Here is a 17,524-nt window from a genome sequence, read left to right on the forward strand (position 1 = left end):
CTTTTGTAAATGTGCTTTATTGTCGTTGTCATTAGTCTGACTGGAACAAAGTGCTGCTACTGACATTTAACGTGTTGGAATGAGTGTTTCTCAATTAATCCACCAGGGGGGCGCTGCTCTGAATTAACCATACTGGACAAATACCACGAAGAAGAGGAAAGTTTTTTGAGAGGAAGAAGAAGAAAGTCAGTAATAACAAACATGGAGACGACAGAGGTAACACTAATGTGATACTAATGTTGCAGCGTTTTCACTGGTAAGGTTCAACAGCTTAGCTTCAGCAGGAAGAGAAAAGAGAAATGAGTGATAAGTTTCGTTTTCACTTCTGTTGGCGGCGGTCCGCACCGCTCTGTACACCCGCTGGTATTCTCATTCTGTTTACGCATCCACGAGCACCTGGTAAACGGATGGAATTTACGCAGGGGACGGACAGAACGCTGTGTCTGTATCTGTCTGTGTTTAACGTTACTTGCGGTCAGCGTTACTTTTATCACCGTCATTTATTTTGAAAAACCTCCACACTCTTCACACTCCCCACACATTATTCCACTGCCGCGTACCTGCTGCACTGAACAGTGAATATCACACAGCCATAAGCGGTATTGTGCATTTGTATCGGATGTCTTTTACGAGTACGAGTACGAGTACACACACTGAGTATCGGAGCCGATGCTGATACTTGTATCGGTGCATCCTTACACGGAACATTCAGTGCAAGTTAACAAGAAATTCAACATGAAGAATACAAAGGACTTTCATTTCCAAACATTAAGAAATTATCCTGCAGAAAAAAAAGAAAAAGGACTTCATTAATGTACATCATCTGCCTAGAAAGCCAAGATTCTTGTTTCTCCTGCTCATTTTTTCTGTTGTTTTTTACTTTTAATGTCCCACAAATTTGGCTGTACAACACTTTCCACGGCCATAAACAAATGTGCAAAGAACACACACACAATTCACAAATGAAACATAAAAATGTTAACGAAGACCCACTCAACTATCTTATTAAGACTAATAACAAATAATAACAGACAAGTCACAAAAGTCAAATATGAAAAAAAAAAATTGCTTCTCACAGTTTCCAATAAACCTACATCAAACTGCACTGCTAATCAGAAGGTGGAGGCTTTTGTAGGACACAGTGACATCAGACATGTTACTGTGGTCATCTGTACATGAACTCTGATGCAAACAAACACCGTGCTCTCAGTGAACCTTGTGACTCCTCTGCAGAGTAATGTTGTGAAGACGTTCTGCTGAAATCCTGTAATCCACCTGATGATTTATGGCTCTGATTTACTGAGCGCTCCTTCACTCTACTGTCTTCCCTTTACCTCTCATTGTCCTGTCACTTCCCGCCTGATGTTTGTCACCTTTGACCTTCCGGCCTCAGTCAGGCATCCCATGTGACTCACTGGTCCTCTTCTTTTGTCTGTCCCTGTATTTAAGCTGCATGGTACCTTTAATACAATTCACAAAGCTCACTCCCTTAGGGCCTTGTATGAGTTAAGACATCTTTAAAGCACCATAGACATGCATATGTAATTATATGTGTTATGTATGTAGTTTCTGTATGTGTGTACTAGGGATGGAACGACATGAAAATTTCATATCACTGTTATTGTGACCAAAATTATCACGGTCATCATTATTATCGCGGTATTGTTGAAATTGTGCTCAAAATGTTCAAAAAGTACTAATACAAACACTGAAATAATTTAACCAAGTTATATTTTGAAAATAAATAAATAAATAAAATAATTGGTGCAATGCACTTTCTCTTGGCAGAAACATTCAAGTATTAACCCTTAGTGGTCTGAGCCTTTTTAGTCCGTTTTTCAGTACTTTTGATTTTTCCTTTATATACTGTATAAATAAATGTTTACTATACCCATGTTTGGTATCTGTTTTTTCAGCACAACTTCATTTATATCATCTGTCTATTACTTTTTCACTTTAACCTACTATAAAAACATAAAAGGATAGAAAACACAAAAAAATATATAAAATCCAATTTCAAAAATTTATATAATTTATGGCATAAATAACACAAAGATGCTTAACGAACCTTTTCAAAGACTTTAAAAGTGAATATTGGTTCCAAATATTAGGTATATAAAATTAAGATTGGAATAAATTAAAACTATACTCAAATATCTGACATAAAAGCATATCTTTACATAGGGTTTTTTCCCCTAAATGTGCTGTAATCAAACACAGTTATCATGATAATTAGAATTTAAACGGTAATACTAACCATCTGCAATTTTACCATGGTTTATTGTTATACCAGTAATTGTTACATCCCTAGTGTTATGTACGTAGTTTCTGTATGTGTGTACATGTTCCACTCTTCATGTTTGCTTGGAACCCCATGTTTCTCTATTATTATTCTCCACTGTATTCAACACTGTGGCCCAATCCCAATTCACCCCTTGGCCCTCACCCTTACCCCTACCCTTTGGTCCTTGCACTTGGCACTATCCCTATGAAAATGAGACAACCCTTCCAGACCTGTTACGTCATCAGCAGTCATCGATGCCACTATAAACAGATGTGACAACTTCATTTCCGAAATAATTCCCCATGCCATCAGCAGCTGTAACCACCTCTGTTCCATGGGCTTTGGTCATCTTTTTGTGGCTATCAACCACAAACTGCAGAAATGCGATCTATAACACACTGAAATGGTGATCAAATGATTAAGTTGTTAATGAAGAAAATATGTACATTTGTGTGTTTCTTTCGTCACACTGCTGTACTTTTTTGCTGTTTACCTCCATCTTGCCGATGATTCAAACAGAATTATGGGAGATTTCTCATGCCTCTTCGTTTGTAGTGTGGTCCTGAAAAATCTATGTTTCGAGGGTCAAACAGCCCTCCCCCTTAGCCCTTCCCCTCGAGAATCGGGACACCCCTACCCCTTCACATGAACGTGCAAGATGAAGGGGTAGGGGTAAGGGGTGACTTGGGATTGAGCCTGTGTGTCCTGCTGTGATCTGTTATGTTATGACACATCAGCCTCTACACAGAGGGAAACCTAATCTTATCTGGCACAGAAAACACATTTCAGGGCCCTGCACCACACAATTGGACAGGAAACTTGGTTCTAATCTGAGCTCCTAGGAAGGACAAGCCAACAGGCTGAAACAGCAACAAACAGCAGCGAGGCGGTCCTCTTCCAGAGCTGTGATTGGCTGCCCCCTCACCAACTTGTATGTCTTAGATTGCTGATAACTTCCTCACTGAGTAAGTTTAAGATGATGACACAAACTTTCCTTAAGGTTCCTGTTATGGTGCCACAAATTACAATACATTTTGTAGTTCCAGTGCATGATACTATTTTGGAAAAGTTCCCATTGTAATTTCTTAAGCTACGCAAATATTGATTTTAGGCCGTACACAAATATATAAGAGCTTAAGCCATTTTAGTAGCAAAATGGCAATGGCAATGACTGCAACCATTTGGTTTTTCAATAAAAAAAACTGACAATGCATTCATTTTTTATTGATTTACTATCCTTGAACTATCAGAAAGTCCATTATCATGAGTCTTAGTGATGATTTCAACCTCTTAAAATTCATTTATTCACCTCATAGCAACTACCAGTTCACTGGAAACCCATTTAAGGTTTATCGCAGCAGAACGTGTTCTGTGTTAAACATGTGGCTGAAACACATTCTAAACACAAATATAAACATGGTTCAGATGTACCCTGAACATAACCCTATCCCTACCTTAGAGTTCAGGTTTCATGGATGTTAGAAGTTGTTAATCCCGCTCAGAGAGGTCCTTCCTAACCACCAAAAGCACATAATCTGCACAGCACCATAGTAATGCCACTTTTTTTCCATACAGTTTGGTTTTTTTTTTGTTTGTATTTCATCAATTTCAGCTATAAACAAAATACCTAATACTCAATAATTGTCATTTTTTTAAAAACTCTTTAAATGCAATGTTTGTAATGTAAATAAACCATATTTTTTGATTAAAAAAAACTTTTTTTTTTTCAATATATTACATAAAAATAGGATTACTTATTTTTTTTATTTTTTCATCCTGGCATATGTCAGTGATTAACAGCAACCTTAGTTAATACGCATTATTATTTTTTGTGATCAAATGATAAATGCTAAAATGTGTCAATACGCATTTTTTTACTCTCTTTGGAGAAGGGTGCTGGTGTAGTAAATTTCTATTGTTTGCAATGTGCTGGGTCAGAATTTTAAACATAATGCAAAACTGATCAACTTTTCAATTCTGACTAAATACAAATTGTAAAAGTGCAAAGTGTGTATAATATGCTCGCCCTGATACCAGAAGGGTAAAAAAATCAGGAAAAAAAATCAATAAAAGAATGAAGCCAATTATTTCCAGCCAATTAAGTAACAAATAAACTATGATGTGTAGTTGGAAATAAACATAACAAAATAAATGACAATCCCATTTGAGAAAAGTACATCAAGCCTTCAATATATCACAGGGAGTTATCAACTGTCTGTATTTAATCTACTTGGTCAGAGCTTGTTAAAGAATGTATCACACCACATTGAGGTGCTCCTCATCAGGCTGGGGAGATAACCTTCATGGATGAAGAATGAGTGAACTGAAGGGTTTTGTGATGGATAATTGGAACTTTTGGCTTTGAAGGACCAGCCCTAGTGACAACTCAATGAAATCAACCCTTTCATTTTAAGGATGAGACTAGTTTTATCGAGGTTTTTCTACAAAGCTTTGCAACCTGGTAAGTGAAGCACAAATAATGACTGCACTGGCCAGCATTGGTACAAAAATAAACTTTTGCAGTGTCTCATATTTACATTCATCATTTCATGTTTACACTGTCTAGAGGTGGCAAAAGGTCCACTCCAGCAGAACTACAGATGTTTTCATAAAACTAAAATAAAACATGTAATAATGGTAACAGAAGATTATATTTTAAAGTACAGAAGTGCAGGCTCTGAAATGTACTTGCACAGTAAAAGTAAAATGTATTTCTAATGACTGTTTCAATGCAAAGCCCCAGAACTTTACATTATTCATGTCCCATCAATTCTCTTTGTCTCACACTGTCATAAAATGGATGGGTTAAATATCCCCTTATTGTCTTTTTGCACTCTCATTGGTATATTCGGTGCAGCCATGGCTCAGCAGAAGACACTTCACCCTCCTTGCCTCCAGTGCTACTCACACTGGTGTATGAATGTTTGGTGGTGGTCGGAGGGGCCGTAGGTGCGAATTGGCAGCCACGCTTCTGTCAGTCTGCCCCAGGACAGCTGTGGATACAGATGTAGTTTACCACCACCAGAGGGAGAATGTGAGAGCCAATGAATAATGGGTCAATAATGTAAAGCACTTTGAGTGTCTCAAAAAGCGCTATAGAAATCTAATCCATTATTATTATTATTATTATTATTATTATTATTATTATTATTATGTATTTCCTATGTGTTATCGTTCCATCTAATGTCATGGTCTTAATTTAGGTAAATGTGCAATGACAAAATAAATAGTACAGATGTTCAAAATGAAGTGAGTTAACAAAACAAAACACCAACACACTTCCTATGTGCTTTAGATGCCACTGGAAACAAATTCAACCCAAACAATTAAAGAAAAATGTATTTTGTGATAATGGTAATTAAAAAATGTATTGTTTTATTGTTCTGTTCTTATGAAGTGCTTTAACTCTTTATTTAAAAGGGAAAAAAACACTTTTTTGTTTAAGTAAGCACATTTTTGTTAAATGTTTTCATTTCCATTGACCTAGTCTAATGTGTACATCAACAGTGTAAACTGAATCCTACTGGAAAATAAACATTAGTCCACATATCTCTATCTTAGACTCTTACCTTTATGGCACTAAAACTTCTGAGACACAACTAGTATAAAGCATGGAACACCTTAGACATCTGCTGGGGAGGAATTTATTCCCTAAATCACTGTCATTAAAACTTGAATTGGAAAGAGAGAGCGAGTGGAAGGGGTGGTGGTTAGGACAAGCCTGAACATGAAGCCAAAGACACAGAGGTAAGGTCAGAAAAGAAAGAAAGAAGAAGACCAATAGAAAAGCCACATGTGATGTTGACTGAAGATATTCATCGATATATGATAGCACTGCTGATGGTGTGGGTGTTGTCGAAGGACAATAATTCTCATTCAATAAATGTTCATTCCACATGATGGACCAATACAGAAGAATGCAGAACTGATGAACCAAAGAGATGTGGAGACATTCAAGAAGTACAAAAAGGTGGAGGATGTGAAGACCACAGTGATTTGTGTTTGTGCTGCTTTGTGAGGGGCTGCACAGCATTGGTTCCACATATTAACAATGTCCCATATAGATTTAAAGGAGAATTCAGTTCAACCAGATTAAGGTCAAACAGTTCATTTTAGTTGATTATTTCGTTCATTTTTGTCAGCTGAGTTGCTTATTTAGTTTTTATATTCATTTTATTTTGTATTTTGGTCATTTTCTGGTTCATTTTATTGAGTATTTTGTTCTTTTTTTTGTTCATTTTCTTGATTATTTGGGTTATTTCTTGATCATTTTGATTTAAAATGAAGCCTAAATGACAATCAGTCCAATCCTCATTCTTACTGAGGTCATGTGAAGTAGGTCTGCATGTATTTTAGATCAATAGCATTGTCTGTGTCTATTTTTAAGTTCTGTCTATCTAAATGAAAGTGTATGTTTCAGAGTCAATAACATGTCCCACACAAACATCCTCCTTGTCCCACATTTGGCTGGTTGGGATCTGGTCATCCTAGTGGAGACTGATGACAGGAAATAATCTGCAGCGATACTAATCTTTACCATAATTTTAACAGGAAGTGTTGATTGCATTAGACCAGACGTGTCAAACATGCGGCCCGGGGGCCAAAAACGGCTCACCAAAGGGTCCAGTCCAGCCCATGGGCTGAATTTATTAAATATAAAAATTATACTGAAGATATTAAAAATCAGTCATTTTAGTTTAGGGGCCAAATAAAGCCCTACTTTTGTCTCGAGTGGGTTGGACTAGTAAAATATTACCATAATAACCGACTAATAATGATAACTCCAAAACTGTCCTCTTTGTTTTAGTGAAAGACATTATATTGTTAAAACTGCCCTGATTTTTCTCAAGAATTTTGAGGTTGTTCATGTTATTCCCATTTTTTTTTAATGAAGTTGCTATTGACAGACTACTGTGGGACAAAATATTAGTTTGTCTGTTACCACAGCGCCAATCAGCACCGTCGTTATGTCATGTCTAGAATGGTAACGTATGTCCCGAAAAAGTACCAAGGCAATCATATAGCGAATAGGTCAACCTGAGACACAGCAGACATTTACCTTATTCAGTAATCAGACTGCAACACAGAAGACCCAGGTTCAATTCCCTGTTAGAGTATTAGCACTCAATACACTGAACTGACACAGAGCTGAAGTCACATCTAACATGTAGCTCCGCCCACCTTCTCCAGCCTCTGGAGCAAAGAACATCATAAAACAACATATAGAGTATTTAGAACAATAATTCCTATTTTGTACTATATACTCTCACTAATTTGTCGTTTCTTCAATCAATTGCCACAGTACTATGGTAGCAAAATGCACAAAAGAAAGAACTGAAGTATATCCCATATATCACCACAGTACTGTGGCAACAAGAGGAGAATGGGTTCATGGAACAGCATCCCTGATTGGCTCTAGTACAAATGCTAACATTTGATTGACTCTGTGGCAACAGACAAACCAATATTTTGTACCACAGTACTGTGGCAGTAGCCATTGCCTTTTTTGAAATATAGTTTATAGATGCCAAAATTTTCATTACTTAATTTTATTTTTTTCACTGTTATTATTTCATTGGTCTGTACTATACTGGACTGTATGTGGCCCCTGAACTAAAATGAGTTTGACACCCAGACAGTCGACTCAGTCACAATACATCATTTTTAACCATTTTGTTTAAGCATTGTTCCTGTATCTCTGATTTTCTTGTTTCTGTGTTTCCCCACTGCACTTTCTTTTTGTGCATGTTTGACTCGGTTAAGAGCAGAGGAAGGAAGTGGAGGAAAAGGCCCCCCAGGCCACATTTTTGTTTTCATGCTTTTATGGGAAACAAACCATCTGAGTAAAGCAGTGGGTAGACCAAAACAATCATTTCACTGTGAACACCCATTACAGCACATTAGCCTGTTATTTACACTGTGAATACAGTCAACAGCAGCCACAGTCACTGATGAAATATTTTCCAAACTATGGACTCGAGTAACACTTCAAATCCAGATCCCAACAAGGAGAGAAAATAACTGTCCCATCTTTACCTCTAGCATCAGTCAGGAAATATCAGGGTTCACACTAACAGGGAGGGAATATGATTTGAAAAGCATAACAAAAAGCCAACAACATAAAAGATTAAAATAAAAGCGGCTGTACTTATAATATTTCTTTAACTTTTGTCATGTTTTTTTCCTTAATACCATAACAATTTTCCTTAGAGATGTAAAGCATCTGTTGACTGGAAAAAGCTGGTGACATTAACAGACAACATTTCATCATTATTTACACACTATTTATCATTAAATTACATGCTTTATTTATTCATTTTCTTTACTTCGGTCCAATATTTCAGTAATGGCTTTTGTATATTATTTTCATATCATATTTAATATAATTAATTTAAATTTTCCAAAATTCTACACCAATACACTTCTTCATTATGTGGATTTTCACAATTTTTAGGTATTATTATTATTATTATTATTATTATTATTATTATTATTATCAACAGAGTAGATAACAATATTCTTAATCAGTTATTTATGCAAGAAAAAAATGCTGCCATGAAACTAAGCCCTTTAGGAAACCTTTTTATATGATGAACAGTCTTTTGAAAGGACACTGCATCAGTGTGTAGCACACAAAACCACATATATGGAGAACAGCCTCGTGTATAACTGTGTTTATGGTCTACTGAACCTTTAGGGGAGTCTGAGGACAGTTGGAGATTTCTTTATCTCACTTTCATCTCAGGGAATTGGCCTAATTCTCTGGTCAGATTGGAGGAAGTAGGCCAAGAGAAAATCCCCACAGGTGTCTTCAAAAGCATGTCTCGTGTTTGTTAAACCGTTGAGCAGCGCACATACTGTACTTCTGGATCTGCACTAGATTATATGGACATCATTAACTCAGGCTTCTCATCATGCAAAATCAGTGTGGAAGGCAAAAGGAAGTACGTTTTCACGAATGTTCTACAGACATGTCCTGCTGTTTATTCTTTTTACTTTCTCATCTCTTCAGTCAATACCAGTGGCAAAGTGTCTGGTAAAACACATGAACTGTATTTTTTTAACATGTTTTCTTTTAATGTAGTAATGACATAAGACTTTCATCAGACTACATTACCCTACATTACATTACCCTTAAATAAAGAGTAATGGCTATAAACAAAAACACATTTTAGAATTAAAATTAAAGACTTGTGTGTTGAAGTCAAAATATGATCATTTAAAGTGAATGATGCTATGTGCATCAGCATGTGTATATGTGGTGAAGCTCAGTGTAACAGGAAACCCTTTTAAAAGGTGTGGCTGCTCAGCTCATCTGTTAACCTTGACTTGTCTTCCTACATTAACAAGAGGAAGTCCCCTGTCATCATTTGTTAAACAGAATTTTGCAGCCCTCTTCCAACCCCATCGGCAAACAAATTCACAGACACAAACATCACTATGGTAACACTTTCAGGAAAAATACAAATACAAATACTTTCAGCTGCTTGATACATGAAAACAACACAGTTGGATTTGATAGCAATAAATACAACTGTATGTTATCTGTCTATCTGTCTATCTGTCTATCTATCTATCTATCTATCTATCTAATAATGCATGTTCTGTGTCCGTCCAGGCGTCCCGTGTCCCGTGTCCCTGTGTGCGATTGATGTTGCAGCACGGGAGGGCTACAATGCCACTGTTGCACCACAAGAGGGCGTTTTAGCCACGGGTACAATGCCACTAGTCATAATAATTAGAGCTCGCTCCTCTGATTAGCATGCTGACTGATCATATAATATGATACTGAATTACTATTATGTATTATAATTACAAACCACTAAACTTCATGAAAGATTTGCAAAGTAGAATCTTCACTTACAGCCAGCAGGGTAAACATGGGCAGCATAGTTTGCAGGGGGTAAAGTGGGATATCAAGTCAAAAGACCAACATAGTTTTTTTTGTACCTGGCTGGAAACATGTTTATTTCTGTGGTGAAGTTTGTCTTTTAACTTTCAGGTTTATTAGGACCGAATCACTTTGGAATCATGCCTCATGTTCCCGTTTGAGGAAAAACAGAAGAATTCAGTTTATTCAAAAGAAATAACTATATCCCTGGTTACTTGGAATCTCCATATATGTCTAGTCATTAAGTTGCATCTGATTTTTCTTGCTACTTTAACTACAGTAGTAAAAAAAGATGCTATGTTTAATTGGACTATTGATGCATTTATTTTAGCAAAAGAATGTAGCACCACATATAATAATCTTTCCTTTTACTTTGTACTTGAAATCACTGAAATAAAACCAATTACGGTGTTAAGAATACTTTAAAAAACTGACTTATCCTACCTTTCTGTTTCTCCATCCATAATTTCCTTGTGGATGTGGTCTCAAGAGGAAATCCAAACGAAGTCGACATCCCATTGCTTTTGTCTTCAGGGGACGGGGTCACAGGTGCTGGGGTGACATCGGTGGCAGACCGGGAGAAGGAGGCAATCCTCTGTAAAATGGAGCCGACACTATCTGTGGCATCACCTGTACCATCCTCAGCTCTGGGAATTGATGAACTGTGAGGGCTGGGAGGTCTGGGACCCACTTGGACAACTTGTGGACCAGATAGGATCTCCAGTTGGGGTGTCTGGGCTGGAGATAGAAGCACAGAGATGGGACTCACCTCTGAGACAGGGACAGGACCCTGGAAGGGAGTTGGAGAATGTGGAGAGAAAGGCAAAAAGGGATGGTGTAAGGAGAGAGGCGGGGTGTCAGATGAACTGTCCAGGCTGCTGAGAGATGCTGAGGGGCTAGCTGTGGTGGGTGATGGGTTGGTATAACTGTGGAGGCCTCCTTTGCTCTTTGGAAGTGGCTTAGGGGAACTGAGGCTCACAGATCCTCCCTGAACCATTGTGGGGGAAGTGGGGGAGGTGCTGGTCACAAAACTGTCCAGGTCCAAGGGAAATTTATTAAGACGTGGAGTCTCTTTCACCTTGGGCGGTGGGGTCTGGAGGACCTGCGACCCTTGCTTCTGGCAATGGTTTTTGGGGCTCTCTTCCCCAAAGGAAGTGATGTTGTTTTGAAGACGACCATTCCAGTTAGCATTGACATTAGCATACTTATGCGCTGGAGATGCCCTGCCCCCACCTCCGCCTCTTAGCATGCCTGCAATACCTCCTCCACCATCACGAATTTGGAAGTCAAGGCTAGGTGTGGAGCCATGGTTTACATCCCGAGGTTCTGCAACACCGAAAACCATCCCTGAAGCTTGGTCTAACTCAGAATGGAAAACATTTCCATGTGATGAGAACTTCTTTAGGTAGTGGTTGCTTCTATCGAGATTCTGTTGTGGAAACTGGGGCTGGATTTGGAGGTACTCTTCTTGTGGTGGAGGACTTGTGTAAGACATAAGCTTCGTTATTGGAACCGAACTCCCAACCCCTCCGGTGTACTCCAGGCTAGACGTGGAACTATGGAGGCTGTCGTTGTCGCTGCCTGCCCCAAACATCATAGAGTAACCATTGGGGTTGAACCTGCCCTGAAAGGATGCGGCTCTGGTCACAGTGGAGCCATTGTTGTGAACTGCTGGTTTGTTCAAGGTTCCCCTGTTGAAGGATAGGCTGCTGACTACACTGCGGGACTTGATGACTGGGCTGGGATCAGAACCCTGGCTGATGTGGGAGTGGTAAGCTGCGGACCCCAGGCTGTTGTTGTTGAAGGCTAATGAAGGGGACTGCCCACCTCCCCCCTTCCCCTCAGCAGTTTTGTTGTTGTTGAGGAAGAAATGAGGGGAAGCAGGAGAAATGGGGGAGGAGACAGATGAGGTTGAGGAGAAGGATGGAATGTCATCCACATCTTCAATGTCAAAGGATCTCTTCAATGCTGCAAAGAAAGAAGATGATAGTCAATAATAAAACAGATAAATAAAATAACATACATGCATACATACATAAGCCCCTCTCCCAATGCACGAACATTACCAGGAACTTTAATTTTATCCAGGATTTTGGAAAAACCTCTGTGCATTTCCACCAAAATTACCTGGGTTAAATACTTTCTGTCAACCCCAAATGTGCCCTGAAAAAAGTTGCTAGTATGGAGTATGCAGAATTGGATGGATAATTTTCCCTTTGCAGTGCCAAAATGTAGTCATGATCATATTTTTTTTTTTTTTTTTTACTATTTACAAACAAACCTCTTTTTTTTTTTTTTTTTGACCCGCCACCACCCCCCCTCTTCGGGGGACAACTTTATTATTTATTACAGTTTATACTTAACAAGTAACCAGTAACAATTTCAAGATTATGCTCCCATTGACCAGCATTCCTTGCTAGTATATATGTACATAGAGGGAGGGATTCATATAAACAAAAGTGCACAAGGAAGAGAGTTGACAAAGTGGCAGATTGACACACGACAGTGGGACAGAACGAACATAAGACAAGACAGTGGGACTGAGTAGACATCAGACAAGACAGTAGGATGGGACAAACATAAGACGGGACAGTGACACAGGACAGACATATGACAAGATAAATGGACAGACAAAGTAAGTGGTCACTCTTATTGATGTTACTGTTGATCAGATGTATTGCATTGTTGTAAGTGTGGTGTGTGTGTGTGTGTGTGTGTGTGTGTGTGTGTGTGTGTGTGTGTGTGTGTGTGTGTGTGTATATTAATGTTAATGATGAGTGGGGGTGAGGTGTGGAGGTTAAATGCTGAGATAGAAAGTGGGTGTTGGGGGGGTTATAGGGGCAAGGGGGTATGTGTTGTGTTCTGATGATATGTGCAGTTTTCGGTTATGTTTGCTTTAAGAAAGTTATGAATGGGTTCCAGTTGTTCTCAAAGGCTGACATACCTGACAAACCTCTTTAATATCAAAGTAAAAAAGAAATTTCTACAATGCCATCTTGACTTCTGCCTTACAATGCTGCAGCCAGTGGTGGCAAGAATATTGTTGTATACTGTGCTAGACAAGAATGCTGGTTTTGGAGAATCTGGACTCACTGGGGACTTTAGTGGAAAGATACACACTGAATAAAGTGGATGAAATAAGATGATTGAGATCACAGTCTACTTCAGATTCAGATATTTCTTATTCATGCACGGAGAAAGAAAAATATATTTTCATGAGCAGTTTACAACAGATGTACATGAATGTACTTCTACCCAACAATATACAACACCATCTAGTGTACTTTTCATCAAATTTTTCAGAGAAGATGAGCCAGGCAAGAAGTCAAATGTAGGAATAGCAGACACAGACTAAAAAAAAAAGACAGAACAAACAGAGTGGAGCCATACTGGAGGTTAGCTGCTCACAGGGGAATCCCAGGGTGATCACTGGAGAAGCGGACAAAGGTTACGATCAGACAACAGGTCTTGAAGCACAACTCGGATTTTTTGGTGAAATCTGATTTTTTTTTGTGTGCTTGTTCATATTACACATTAAATGCGACTCAGTTTTGAGTATGAACTGAATGTGACTCTGAAGTGACCCACATGTGCAAAAGAGGTCCTGATGTAACACGTGACCACACAGGAAAGCACTGTTCACGGAAGTTAATTTGTTTTTCCCGCCGCTCCTCCTCCTGGGATGGAGAATTGTGACGTTTGTCGCATTTCAGTGATGTAAAGGTTGGATAAATCTGACCTGGCTGTTCAAACTGAAGAAAATATCAAATATGTATCAGATTTAGGACAACATATGAAAGTGACCTGGGTCAGATTTGAAAAAACTGGATTAGTTCTGTTCAAACTGTCTTTAACATATTGGATACAGGTTACATATAGGCCAAAAAATCGGATTTGGGCCAAATATGCCTGCAGTCTGAACATAGCCTAAATCACCTGCCATTACTGATTGTGAAAGTAACACTGGAGCAACACTATACTCTTTTTTCTGATGCACATGTTTTTCATCACACTTAAAGTTGCTGGTGGGTAACAGCAGGTAACACCCCTGATGCTAAAATCACACACTGGGACAGCATTAGGGTGGCTTTGTTTGGTTCAGATTTAACTGGCAAAGCTGATGTATGGGATCTCCCTAATGTCATTACAACCCAGTGTCTAGGGATGTAACGATTACTGGTATAACGATAAACCGCGGGAAAATTGCAGACGGTTAGTATTACCGTTTAAATTCTAATTATCATGATAACCAAGTTTGAATACCACACTTTTCTGTAGAAAACGCCTATGTAAAAATCTGCTTTTATGTCAAATATTTGAGTATAGTTCTAATTTATTACAATTTTATTTTTCTATACCTAATATCTGGAACCAATATTCACTTTTATAGTCTTTGAAAAGGTTTGTTAAGCATCTTTGTCTTATTTATGCAATGAATTATATACATTTTTCAAATCGGATTTTAAACATTGTTTTTGTGTTTTCTAGCCATTTATGTACAGGGTGGGGAAGCAAAATTTACAATATTTTGAGGCAGGGATTGAAAGACAGTGTATGACCAATTAGTTTATTGAAAGTCATGAGAATTTATTTGCCACAAGAAAATTTTCATAATAGAAAATGTTTTTATTCTATGTGTCCTCCTTCTTTCTCAATAACTGCCTTCACACGCTTCCTGAAATTTGCGCAAGTGTTCCTCAAATATTCGGGGGACAACTTCTCCCATTCTTCTTTAATAGTATCTTCCAGACTTTCTCATAATAGTTTTGCTCATAGTCATTCTCTTCTTTACATTATAAACAGTCTTTATGGACACTCCAACTATTTTGGAAATCTCCTTTGGTGTGACGAGTGCATTCAGCAAATCACACACTCTTTGACGTTTGCTTTCCTGATTACTCATATGGGCAAAAGTTTCTGAAAAGGTATGGATAATAGTGTTAGGTATGATTATGACATCAGTGTATGTTTGGTTTCAAAACAACTGACGTAGTGCCTGCTGAGAAAAAACAACTAAATGTTCATTGTAAATTTTGCTTCCCCACCCTGTATATATAGTAGGTTAAAGTGAAAAAAATAATAGGCAGTTGATATAAATAAAGTTATGCTGAAAAAACAGATCCCAAACATGGGTATAGTAAACATTTGTCTATATAGTATATAAAGGCAAAATCAAAAGTACTAAAAAACGGCCAAAATAGACACAGACCACTAAGGGTTAATACCTGAATGTTTCTGCCAACAGAAAGTACATTGTGCCAATTATTTTTTTTTTTTTTTTTTCAAAATACAACTTGGTTAAATTATTTCAATGTGTGTATTAGTACTTTTTGAACATTTTGAGCACAGTTTCAACAATACCGCAATAATGATGATAACCGTGATAATTTTGGCCACAATAACCGTAATATGAAATTTTCTTATGGTTACATCCCCACCAGTGTCTGAGTAAAAAGAGCTAATATGGTGTTCATGGTAAAATGAGTGTGTGTACATGTGTGTCTGCCTGTGTGTACATGTATAAGCTCTTCAGAAAATGAATGTGCCTGCGTCTCTGCTTACATGACTCCAGTAAAATATGTCTTTGTCCTGGTTTCTGGGTCTTGAATGGTCTTGGCCACTTGCCTTTGTATGGGAACAGTGTCCCCTTCCTCAGTTGAACACACACAATTCCTTCATGCTGCAAACACAAAGGGTGAATTGAAGTCGAAGCTGAAGTCTGGACATCCAGTAAGGTTTTTTGTTACAAAAGCTAACTGCAACATGACACACCATGAGACATTTTGTGTGCCTGAGCAGAGTATGTGTGGATGTGTGGATGTGTGGAGGGGTTATTTACCTTCTTGTATAAGACTGTGTCTGTGATGTTAACACACATTTGGTTTCTTTGTTTGTGTTGTTCTGAGCTACAAAACTTGTTAACTTCAGTCTAAAGTTAATAGACTATGGGTCTTAATCTGTTCTGCATCTGTTGACTGAAAATGTAGTAATTTTACTGCTCTTAACTCTTTGCCCTCCATGTAATCCTATCTCAGCACTATTTCATCAACAAAAAAAAACAAACTTTGGATTATAAGAAGTAAGGAGAACAACAACACAAATAAGGCAGGTAATTCATTCTTAGCAAGATGGGCCAAGAGTAAGTGTATCCATACTGCTCAACATGAAGAGGTAAAGCATAATTATAAGACACCCTTGCATGTTATTCAGACTCAGTCACTATAGCCCTGTTTAAAACTTGTATTATACATCTGTCCTCAGCTATCGAACGTCAAGTGTCCAGTTACAAGCAATCTGTTCAGATCTGGCTGTAAATGCTACCCCAAACGAGTCTGAAGTGATGAGCGATAATATAGATCTGAGTTCCCAGTTCAATATCCAAATAAACAAGTGCATCTAAAGCCTAAAGTTGAACAAGCCGAACTTAAATTATTTCTTTTCAAATTTAAGGTGGAGAGTTTTTTGCCAGTTACCAAATATGTAAGGTGATGCTATGAATCAATTAATATACCTAAAATATCCATCTTTACTGGTTCTTTCCCATGACTTTAATGATGACTGAACATTAAATCACTTAAAACATGTTTATAAATTTCTACCAGGAAACTGAACTATAACTACCTAAACTGGGAGTGCCTTTACATGTAAAGCACATGTACATGTATGTTTTTGTTACAGTTCGCAGACTGAATTTCACTTACACTAAGTAGCTGATTAGGTTGAGCATAGTTCAAAGTGAACTTTATTGTCCCAGCAGGGAGATTCAGCTTCTGCATATAAACCCTCCCAGTTCATACAAGGAGCGGTGGCCACCCAGGGACCACCTCCAGATCTATGCCAGTACTTTGGTCCAGGTTGATGACAGGATAATTAACTTTGAATGCATGTTTTGGATAGTGAGGGGAACTGCACATTCAAACTCCACACACATGGCTCTGGTTCAACCAGAGATTGAACTTTGAACCTTCTTGTTTTGGGGTGACACCACACTGTGTCACCCATTTTGTTGGATGCTTGGAGTAGTTTCAGTGTAGCCCATTGCATCTTTGTCATCACACTACTAAATCATGCATTTCAACTGAAGGTATGAACTCACCTCTCTTCAACTTTCCTAAACTTGGTTTGGTTTTGGTACTTTTAGAGTCACTTTTGTATTTTCACTGCAGGTATAGTAGCTCCTTGGCATAAGCTCTGCATGGTTTCATATCACTTTTAGTATCTCATCAGCTTCCTTAGGCCTTTGGCAAAGATGGTACAATGAATAGTACCAGATAACACGAAATGGAAAGGCAAAAAGTAAAGTTGAGTTGAGCCAGTACGGTCAGTGGAAATCCAACTTAGGACACATG

At 38.1% G+C, this 17,524-nt stretch overlaps 1 protein-coding gene across 1 annotated transcript in view; it reads right to left on the reverse strand.

The window, feature by feature from the left end:
• The window catches only part of septin12 (septin 12), a 118,682-nt gene that overhangs the window by 77,573 nt on the left and 23,585 nt on the right, over positions 1-17,524 (reverse strand). Inside the window, exon 2 of the mRNA XM_030141521.1 lies at positions 10,620-12,143. Coding sequence (XP_029997381.1) covers positions 10,620-12,143 — 1,524 coding nt within the window. The remainder of the gene's footprint in view (positions 1-10,619; positions 12,144-17,524) is intronic.

This window comes from Sphaeramia orbicularis, chromosome 8, assembly GCF_902148855.1.
Source record: "Sphaeramia orbicularis chromosome 8, fSphaOr1.1, whole genome shotgun sequence".
NCBI lineage: Eukaryota > Metazoa > Chordata > Actinopteri > Kurtiformes > Apogonidae > Sphaeramia > Sphaeramia orbicularis.